The sequence below is a fragment of the Merops nubicus genome, unplaced genomic scaffold, assembly GCF_000691845.1.
Source record: "Merops nubicus isolate BGI_N331 unplaced genomic scaffold, ASM69184v1 scaffold15022, whole genome shotgun sequence".
Taxonomy (NCBI): Eukaryota; Metazoa; Chordata; class Aves; order Coraciiformes; family Meropidae; genus Merops; species Merops nubicus.
In genome coordinates, this window is record NW_008593052.1 from 8013 (window position 1) to 19363 (window position 11351).

General features: G+C 49.7%; 1 protein-coding gene across 1 annotated transcript in view; it reads right to left on the minus strand.

Annotated features, from left to right (window-relative positions):
* LOC103768218 (pumilio homolog 1-like) overlaps window positions 1-11351 on the minus strand; it is a 53382-nt gene that overhangs the window by 7091 nt on the left and 34940 nt on the right. Inside the window, 2 exon segments of the mRNA XM_008935360.1 lie at window positions 6304-6408; window positions 7999-8092. Of these exon segments, the coding sequence (XP_008933608.1) occupies window positions 6304-6408; window positions 7999-8092 (199 nt within the window).

Sequence of the window (11351 nt, forward strand, 5' to 3'; positions counted from 1 at the left end):
TTCCAAACACATCCCCTATCACCCGGGTTCCTTCCTCCCAGGAGGAGTAGCCTGTGATATGCCAGCCCTGTAAGGTAGAGCCACAGTCCAGACAGGGCTTTGGGGAATTTGAACCAGTGGAGCAAAACCAGCTTCTGTTTTAAGAGAGACAGTTCACATTTGAGTTCTACCCAAGTGATTTCAGGGCTGCTGTTGGTTATGTCTCCCAGTTTGACACATCACCCGGGTTCCTTCCTCCCAGGAGGAGTAGCCTGTGATATGCCAGCCCTGTAAGGTAGAGCCACAGTCCAGACAGGGCTTTGGGGAATTTGAACCAGTGGAGCAAAACCAGCTTCTGTTTTAAGAGAGACAGTTCACATTTGAGTTCTACCCAAGTGATTTCAGGGCTGCTGTTGGTTATGTCTCCCAGTTTGACACACACAACCAACAGGCGTGTGCCCCAAGGCTGCAAAACTACCCCCCAAAATGAGGGAGGAGAGTAAAAACAGAGACATAACAAGACACGGCGAGTGCAGGGTTGGGCAGAACAACGGGGGGAAATCCAGGCACTAGCTTTTAATTTGGGTTTTGGTTTTTCTACAGGAACAGGTTTGTCTCCAGAACCAGTACACAATGGAAGAGCCCTGGAACAGCTCCTCCTGCCATTGGGACTGGGGCCTGCTGAGGTTCAGCAACGTCTCCACGTGCTCATTTCATGCTGAGGGAGTTTCAGATTGGGCATATTTCAAAAATGTAACAGCTATGCTCCTTTATTGTTCTGGTTTTAACCACTGCACCTTCCCCTCATTTAGGATCCTGTAGTACCACTACCACAGGGCACTCTGTGCAGCAGGAGTGCCAAGTGCCCTGCTGTTTAACTCCAGGCACTTTGGGCACCTCACAGCAGAGCTCTGCATGAAACCCACCCTCGCTGGATTCACCGTGGAGCCTCTATCCAAGAAGGGCCATTTTTTCTGTCTCACATTTATCCCAGAGCAGCAACCACTTGTTTCTTACCTTCCAACCTGGAAATTCGTGGCAAAGCAGTAGCTAAAATGAAAAAACCTGCAGAAAAGGAGAGAGTCCCCCAGCAGCACTGCCTAGTGTGATGGAAGCAGCTCGGGACAGGGAGCTCCTGATCACTGGGCTGTTAATGTTCCATCAGCCCAGACCAGATGCCAACTGCTAAGGGCAGCTCAACAGGAAAACAGTTGCAACTCCTCCATTTGAGGCCAGCAATTAGTCTGTGTTGGCCTTTCAGCTACTAGGCAGTCACAGTATCCTTCATCTGGGCAAAATGTGGGCATCTCTCCGGGTTATTTTAATCTCAGTTCTAATTATCAAACAAGGAGAGTCCAGATTTTGTTTTTTTTTTCCTTGTTAGAGGTGAGCCATCAGTTCTGTAAAAGCCTTAGGGGTTCAAAAGAAGGAGAGACACAAAGTCTTTGAAGTCTGTGGGCAGCTGGGCTTGAAAGAGCTGCAAGTCTGGCTCAGCTCACTTGAGCGCGTGGTGAGGCTCATTATTGAACAGAGTTCTCAGTGAGGGCAAGTGTGTCATCATTGCCAGACTGCTCCAAACAGGCACAGTGCTCCTTTACCTCAGGAGGTGCTGCACCTGCTCTCACACCTATTAAAGATACATGCTATGAGAAAATAAAGGCTGTTCTGCTGCCTTTGAAAGCCAATATTCCCACTACTGCATCTCACACATCAGCCATGGACACTCACAGATATCCCTCTCAAGGAACACTAGCAAAACCAGCTGTAAGTGTGTTCAGGACAAAATCTGTGCTTTTAATCTCAGCCTTCACACTTGAAGCTCTGTGAGCAGAAGCCAGACCTGTTCTGGGCAGGAACAGCCAGCCCCCTCCTGCCCAGGACAAGGACTTGGTGAACCACCAAGGACACAGCCCCAGGAACCTCACGTCTCATTTGGGTCAGCACGGGTGTGGCCAGCAGGAGCAGGGCAGGGATGTGCCCCTGGACTGGACACTGGGGAGGCCACACCTCAAATCAGGTCATTTTTGAGCCCCTCGCTCTATGAAGGACCTTGAGGGGCTGGAGCGTGGCCCGAGAAGGGGAACGAAGCTGGGGAAGGGTCCAGAGCCCAAGTGTGGGGAGGAGCAGCTGAGGGAGCTGGGGGTGCTGAGCCTGGAGCAAAGGAGGCTCAGGGGAGACCTTCTGGCTCTGCACAGCTCCTGACAGGAGCCTGGAGCCAGGGGGGGGTCGGGCTCTGCTCCCAAGGAACAAGGGACAGGACAAGAGGAAACAGCCTCAAGTTGCCCCAGGGGCGGTTGAGGTTGTCCCTGAGGAACAATTTCTTGCCCTGGAGGGTTGCCCAGGGCTGTGCCAGGCTGCCCAGGGCAGTGGTGGAGTCCCCACCCCTGGAGGGGTTTCCAAGCCGTGGAGATGTGGGGTGAGGGACACGGGGCAGTGGGGACCTGGCAGGGATGGGGGATCAGCTGGACACCACGATCTTATGGGTCCCTTCCAACCAAAAGGATTCTCTGATTTTATGAAAACACAAGGCTGCAAACAGTGACTTCATCAAATCCCATCAACTCCAGAGCTGATCCCTTCACCACCACCAGTTCAGCAACCACACATACCTGAGAAGTGACGTGCTTTTAGGGATGGGGGGGATAAATCTGCCAAGATCAAACAGCTCCAGTGCAACCCCACACAATCCCTGAGTGTGGCCCTGGGGCAGCACAGGTCCAGAAGAGGAGAGGTCCCCTTGTGTGACACCATGCCTGGAGCAGCTGGGGAGAGCCAGCTGGACATGCTCCCTCCACTCTGTTCCTGAGTGGTGTGTGCATCCACCCATCCATCCACCCATCCATCCATCCATCCATCCACCCTGGGTGTTCATTCCTCAGTGGCAGCATCCTGAGCTGGCTCTGTATGGGACGTGGGGCAGCACCAAGGGAATGAGGCTTCTAAGAAAGCCAAGCTTGACAATCACAGTGCAGACACATCCAAACCAACTCTACCTTCAGTCTAGGAGCCCTGGGTGTTCATTCCTCAGTGGCAGCATCCACTTCTCTACAAAGAACAGAAGCACTTCTCTACCCATAACATGCCAGCTCACAAGGACTCAACATTCCCCATTTCATCTCAAAAAGGCACAACTGCTTTTGTTTTACTGAGTGACATCCTTCTCCAAGGACAGCTGACAACTTCTCAGCACTTCAAGACAAGTGTCTTTCCACTAATTAAACTCACACCTTTTTTGAGTCTAGGAAAGTCTAGTTCTTTCCTCTGCATTCAAATTGTTCTTTACAATGCTACTATTGTTGGGAAGGGAAGAGCATTAGTACAGGGCTGACAGTCTTACAGTCATGCAAGAGCTGCCACAATGGCAGAATCTTAATTGACAGAATTATCTCTGCCATCAAACACACACACTGTGCTTCAAAGGCAACTGCAAGCAATGAACCACCAACTGCTCTAAACTAATTTCTTCTCATAAACTTCTCCAAGTCCTCCCAGTTTAACACTCCCATATGCATCAGGGGGGACTTCTGACTGCCTACACACCTCTGAAGAGCTGATTTGCCCCACGGCCCTTCAGCAGTGCCCTCACTCATGACACAGAAAGGCTTTCAAACAAAACTGCTCCAGCCTAGACAGAAAAGGCACTTTCCCCAAAACACCCACGAGGAGGGAAGGTTGTTCTACTGCCATTTCAAGCTGTCAGGGCCCAAAGCCCACTGAGATGGATGAAGTAACTCAGATTTCTCAGTGGTGCAACACTGGAAGGACACCTCAGCCTATTACACATTCTTTTGTTTTGCTTTCAAGAGTCAAAGTTCAAAAAAATCCTCCAGCAGAGATCCCAGTGCCAAGTTTTGGGGTGTTTTGGGTATCCTGGGGTCTGCTATTTCCTAGTTCAAATTTCTAAGGCCCCAGTCAGAGATTCAGGCAGCTGCAGGTTTAATACTGCTGAGAAAAAGGGAAAAAAAAAGGTAGTTTCAGCCACACTTGCTGTTTCCTGGCAATGTGGCAGCAGCTCCACGTGCTGCTCCCATGGAATCAAGGTGCTGACCTCCTGCTCCACTGAACCTGAGTGCTGCTGAGGAATGAGCACGAGCTTTAGAAGCAGTGAAGTGATGCAAAAAGGCCAACCAGGATCCTCTTCTTCCAGGATCCCTTCACAAAACACCTCTTCTGACTGGAACTGCGAGTGCTCTGGCACCTCTTCCCTGCCAAGTCCTGACTGAAGCTTCCTACTTCTGTTTGCCACCAAGAGTCCAGGTCATTCATTCAGACACATCCAACACCACATGGGAGTTCACCAGCTCCTACACTATCAGAAATATCCTCGTGCTCTTGCTCTCTGCTTTCTCCCATCTAATCTCAGCATCATTTGTTTGCCAGTATGTTGTTATCTCAGCTTCACCTTGCACTGCTGTTCAGCAATCAGCACCCAAAATTCACAACAGCCAAAACCTCCAAAGCCCACCTTCAAATTACAAACTTGTTTCTTTACAGACTTTGACAACGATCCATTAAAATCACCATCCAACTGGGAAGAGTTCCTGAAATCCCACTTCAGAGCTTGACCTGATACTGGCCTCAAAGCTTAAGGGCTCAGCAGGGGTTATGTAAGAGCTGTGGAACAGGCCAGAAAGTCACGTACCAAACCACAGCATCTGGCAGAGCACCACAGCCACCTACAGCCAAGGGTGTAGGGGCTCCAGGGGGTTCAAACCATCCCACAGGGGAAGAGATCTGCAGTGAGCACCCAAGGGGTAAGCTGAGCGTGGCCACAGCCTGCAGGCTCCACTAAAAAGGGCCACTACTCTGAGCTGAGCAGCTTTTCTTGAAAGAAACCCCCACCCTGAGGGTGGTGAGACACTGCAACAGGCTGTCCAGGGAAGCTGTGGATGCTCCATCACTGGAGGTGTTCAAGATCAGGCTGGATGGAGCTTTGAGCAACCTGCTCTAGCAGGAGGTGTCCCTGCCCATGGCAGGGGGTTGTTACAAGATGATCTTCAAGGTCCTTTCCAACCCAAACCATTCTATGATTCCATTAAAACATGGAAGGATTCCTCTCCTGGTGGCTCACAGAATGCAAAGCATGGTTGGAAAGATGTTTTTCTGAAAGGACATTCTTCCTTTGTCCTCAAGAACTTGCCAGCTTACGCAGCAAAAGTTCAATGTCCAGGGTGCTCCTCACACTCCTGATCAGCTGTTTTACTGAGCTGTCATCTCAAGATACATCTGTTTTGGTTATGACAGTTGGCAAGAATTTGGAAACTGATACAGGAACATTTGGGAGAAAGATCCTGCACAAAGACAAGAGCCACCATCTCTGCCTGGCACCTGGAAAACCACCTATTCATGGTGTGAGCCCTGCAGCAGATACAGGATGTTTTTACCTGGAGAACCTAAAGAGGAAATTCTTAACAGACTCTTGCAAAAAGGAAGGAGCTCACTTGTGGTAAGCACCACAGGACCCCAGGCTGAACAGCAACAAGGAACAACATTCCTGGAAGGAAAACACACCCTCCATCTAACCAGCATTTCAGAAGTATATTCTCAAAGGTATCTCTCATTACTGCCAGGTACCAAAACACCCCAAACACACAGCAACATTCGTATCACTGTTCAGTCTGGAGAGGAGAAGGCTCTGAGGTGACCTTACTGTGGCCTTCCAGTATCTTAGGGGGGCCTACAGGAAAGCTGGGGAGGGACTTTTTAGGATATCAGGTAGTGACAGGACTAGGGGGAATGGGGCAAAGCTGGAAGGGGCAGATTCAGGCTGGATGTGAGGAAGAAGTTCTTCCCCATGACAGTGGTGAGACCCTGGAATGGGTTGCCCAGGGAGGTGGTTGAGGCCCCATCCCTGGGGGTCTTTAAGGCCAGGCTGGAGGAGGCTCTGGGCAGCCTGATCTAGTGGGAGGTGTCCCTGCTCATGGCAGAGGGGTTGGAACTGGGGGATCCTTGTGGTCCCTTCCAACCCTGACAGATTCTGATCTGTTTTAGCAGAGGACTTTAGAGCCCTAATGGCTCAATGGTTGGACTTGATGATCTTGGAGGTCCCTTCCAACCTAAAGGATTCTATGATCTACAAGTGCTTCACTGCAGATCTCCTCTGGTGGGTTTCCTCAACAGAAACAGAGCCTACAGCAAGTGCTACACAGGAGCAATCACACCTCAGCTACAGAAAACAAGGTTTCCATGACAAAGTCTGTTTCAACTGGCTGCCATACAATTCTCTCTCTGCAGAAATGACAAGGCACTAATGTTTCATTTCCACCATCCCATTTTGGTGCAGAAGACCAGCCAGGAGCAGGCAGACAAGTGGAAGCATCTCACCTAAGGTGGCGGCCGCGGCGAGTCCGGCTGCGTAGGGATCCGTTCCGGGCGGGGCGGCGCTGATGATGTACGGGTTGGGGACAAAGGCAGCAGGGGCTAAACCTGCTGAAAACATACCTGTCAGTAAAAACAGACTTCACTGGAACTGGAGCCCTACCACGGCTCCTCTGCCTGCCCAGCTCAGAACACGAACGCTCAGGTTGCTTTGGGGTAAGGGGCTAAGAGCCCAAGTGTGGGGAGGAGCAGCTGAGGGAGCTGGGGGTGCTGAGCCTGGAGCAAAGGAGGCTCAGGGGAGACCTTCTGGCTCTGCACAGCTCCTGACAGGAGCCTGGAGCCAGGGGGGGGTCGGGCTCTGCTCCCAAGGGACAAGCAACAGGATGGAGAGGAAATGTCCTCAAGTTGCCCCCGGGGAGATTTAGGCTGCAGCTGAGGAACAATTTCTTGCCCTGGAGGGTTGCCCAGGGCTGTGCCAAGCTGCCCAGGGCAGTGGTGGAGTCCCCACCCCTGGAGGGGTTTCCAAGCCGTGGAGATGTGGGGTGAGGGACACGGGGCAGTGGGGACCTGGTAGTGCTGGGGATAAATGGTTGGACTCAAGGACCTTTAGATGTCTCTCCCAAGCAAAATGATCCTGTGAGAAAAGCTGAAGTGGCAGAACAACACCCAGGCTGGCTCAGGTGTCTCTGTACCACAGACACACCCTCACTGTTACTGATACCAGCCAGATATTAACGTTATCTAATTGCTTGTTGCTATTCAGTATTTTCTACAGCAGGTTGATCAAGCACCACTCCACCCTACTCTGAGTTCCATGCCCTCTACACAACAGTAGTGCTTCAATTAATTAGTGTGAAAGGAGCATACAGGCAACACTTCAGGGCACTATCACTGCCATGTAGGCATCACCTTCCCTGCAAGGAAACAGTTTAATCAGCAGAGAAATTACTGGTGGGCAGGAGAGGGGCGTGGAAGGGAGGGGAAGGTGAAAGGGAGTCAGTTAAAAAGCTTAATCATTTTAATTCAATATCCCTGAACTCCAATAAGCACATAAGCACGTGGTGCAGAGCTGGGGGAGTCCCAGCACATCTGTATCGGGGCTTTCCAGCAGGAGGAACCACCACTTAGAGTGGTGATTGGTCTAAAAACATTTAACCCTAAGATAGTTCATCTCTAATCATCCCTGGGTAGCCCTTCTACAGTTTTCCTGGCTTTCTATGTACAGGTGCTCTCTCCCCAGTTAATCTCTACTGGTTTAATAGTATGAATCACATGTTTGCATAAATTACACCTTTAACTGAAAGTCAGAGCCCAGGCAGCTGAGCCACAGAAGCACATTCAGGGGTAGATCTGAATCGTGCATTTTTCCCTCACTTTCCTGTGCAGCTTACCCCAACTCATGGCTCGTTAACAGCAAGGGCTTCAAGACACTCTGACTCCTGAGCAGCTCTCTCAGCAAGGGCAGGAGTGTCACTCCTGCCACATGTGAAAGCTCCAGAGCTTTTACAGCATGCAAGAGACACCTCCAGAACCTTTCAGGTCCATCTCCAGACACTACACTGCCGCTTGTGCGCCCGTTACCGGGCGCCAAAACACATTCAGGATTCTCTAAAACTGACCCAGCCTGGTATTTTCCCCACTGTGTTCTGAGAGGATTAGCAGAAGGCCAGTAAGAGGTAAGGTGTTGAAGGCAAGACTCACCTATGTGGGGCTGATGGGCGGCTGCCAGGGCGTACTGCTGCTGCTGCGCCGCCGTCAGCTGCTGCACGGCGAGGGCGTTGGGTCTCTGGAACAACTGAAGGGACAAAAGCACAAGCACAGTCCTTTACTCAGGCACAAAAAGCATTTTTTCACTTCCTTTCAAAGCCATTCCTGTACACTAGGTTTATTTCCACCACGGCAGACGCTCCTCTTTCAAGGGAAATGTTGCAAAAGGAATTGAAAAAACACCGACCCCTGAACCTGTTTGAAATCAATTGCCCGTGAAAATCCATCTGAAAAAACCACCCCAAACCATTCAGCTCAATCACAGCCAAGGTTTTCTCTGCTGTTCTCTGCACAAGAGCCATCTCTCCCCCAAGCCCTCCTCAAAGGAGGAGTGAGTGAGGTCTGGGATTGCTGGTAACAGCCGAGATGGCTTCAGAGCCCCCTGAAGAGCTGTCCCATGGGACGCCAGCCTCAGGAGCTCACAGCCCCCTGGACAAAGTGCTGCCCTCAGCACCAGCCTCTCCCATGGGAATCTGGGCAAGAGGTGCCAGTACTGCCTTGACCACAGACAGAAACCAGACCCAAGGACTTTCTGGTTAAGTCAGCCAAGGCAGATACAAGTGTTCCAGCTTACAGCTGGCTCTGTTGAAGGAAGCAATGGGCAGTGTTGTTGGGAACAGCCACTCTCAGTAAGAAAAGAGCAGGTTACATTACTCTGAAGTATTTTCCCTTAGAACTTTTCATTTTTTCATTCATTCAGACTCACTTCCTCAGCCTCTACCTGAATGAAACACTCCTTGAATCAATCCACTAGCAGAGCATCACGCAGCTCTAATTAAAACATTTCAAGGCACAGAGCTGCAGAGCCACTCTGGAACTATCCTGGAGCCACTTTCATCCCCTGACTTCCAAAAGGGATCACTTCTGAGGCGTGAACGACTTCACAAAACACTGTGATAAATGTTTTCTCTCTCCACTCACTTGGAATAAAACAGGCCATACAATTTTCACACCTATTATCCGTGCCCTCCTTTCAGGCCAGGCAAGTGAGTGACTTCAGCTCTCAGAAGCAGCAATAGTAATTCTGCCCAAATTTCTAGCAGAAGCTTGCAGCCATCAAGAAGAACAGAAGCACCCTGAAAATTAGGGGGTATTTTTATAGACAAAAATTGGAGTTGGTTGTGCTAGGAGCAGGATGAACAATTGGAAAGGAAGAAAATCTGCAAAGAGGAAGGGTGACAGTTTACCTCTATTTTCTTCTTTTTATAAATTCAGAGGAAGGAAAAGAACACGTGAAGGGATCAGGATCAGATTTAAGATGTGGAAACTCAGTACTTAGGGGATCCAGAAGTGATCTGCGTGCCAAACACCTCACCACAACTGTTCTCTCCAAAGACTCTTCACCCCTTCAGATGCTGGGGCCCCTCTGTATACCCCAGGAGTATCATAAGAAGAAACACATCAAATCAGCCCTTATTTTATTACCTCCCTGGGCCCAACATCAGGAGGCCCATAAAACACTTCTGGCAGGTGTTATGCAGAACACACCTTTTTTTTTTTTAACCTTTTTTCAAACATATCATTCAACAACACTTCAGGCTTGCACAAAGTTGAGTGCTTACAAGGGGTGTGACCATCCCTGATACACCATCTGCCATCAGCAGCTGAATCCAATGCTCTGCTGACATCATTTAGTTTAGAGAAGCAAGGACATCATGGACAACGTGACCTCCAGAGGATGGAATGAGGGGCACTGGCTCTGTAGGAGTCTCCAGCAACATCTCCTCCACTGATCATCAGCACCTATGGGAAAATATATCCCCTAAACAGCTTCACTACTGGGTGTAGGTACCTCTAGAAGAGCCACCTTCAGTTTTGTGGTCTGCTTTTGTACTGAGTTCAGCAGTCTGATATTTCAGCTTTCTTCAGCTGCACACTCACCAAAACCTTTAATTTTCCTGTTCCTTTGCATCCCTGGGATCTGTTTTTCCAGTCTGCTAACGTGTATTCCACCCAGGTGAACAGCAGAGGAAGTGGCCAGGTTGCCAGCTGCCAGTCTGAACAGCCAAGAAGCACTGCTCTTCTCTGAAGGTATTTCTCTTGGGCTCAGTTTGTGCATGTGATGATGTCTCAATGATCCATTTTTAAATCAGAAGTACTAGCAAAAAAAAAACCCTTCACAGCTCCTTACAGCATAATTCACCTGCTGCTGTTGTGTTTTTTGGTGCCCACTCGCTCTCTCCCCCTCCTGTGGGCACAGCCAAATGTGACTCCCAGACACAGAGGTGCCCACACCAGCTCTGTGAGTTCTTCTTCTGCTGAAATTAATCCACAGTATCCAAAACTCTCTCAAATGGCTGCTGTTAAGAGTTTACCTAAAGCCTCCAAGAGGGAGATTGAAAAGATGCTTCCTTACCTAAAATTGCTAGTGTAAAAGAAGGGAGGATGAGGAACAATGTGGCTGGGCAGAGTGCTACCATCTGCTCAAGAAAATCACCCACAGCACGTCTGCATCCTCAAGTCAAAGAAACCTCCCTCTAAATAGTGAGCTCCAATTTAGTGACACTCATTTCACAGAATCACAGTCATTACAGCTGGAAAAGACCTCCAAGTCCAACCATCAACCCAACACTACTACCAGCACTAAACCATGCCCTGAAGTGCCACATCCACATGTTTTTTGAACCCCTCCAGGGATGGGGACTCCCCCACCTCCCTGGGCCAGTGCCTCACCAGCACTGGTAATCGTTGGGACCTAAGCTGTGCCCTCGGGCAGTGATAAGATCAGTGACCTCTCCCTCTGCCCACTTCAAATCCCCAGCCCTGCAAAGCCTGAAGACCCAAACTCTAGACTCAGCTTACCCAGAAGAAATCAGTGCCAACGGCCACAGTTTTGGCAGCTACAGATTTCACACTGCCTGCAGAAGGAAGTGGAGCCAACAGAAACCATCACCATTTCAGGCTTAGCCAGGTAAGTGCCTATGCCACACGAGCTCCAGGAATCAACTCCACCTACTTAGGAAGTTACTAAAGCCTCAACACACTGTCTCCACCTGCTGACAGCAAACACCTATATCCCAGAAAACAAAGAAAAAGGTAAAAACTCCAATAATAGCTTTTTGTCAGCTTACGTGGAACCATATGGATATGAATCTGAGGTTAAACTACCTAACAGTATTACACTGTGGCCTCCTGTAAGTGGAAAAAGGAAAAGAGACCTCTGCTAACAAGAACACTAACTGGAATTTATAACCTCAGTGTACACATGGAGCACTTCAGCCTACCCCAAATCCCATTCACAGGGAAAAATCAACAAACAACTGGCAGAGTTCTGGAGGGGTTCAGCA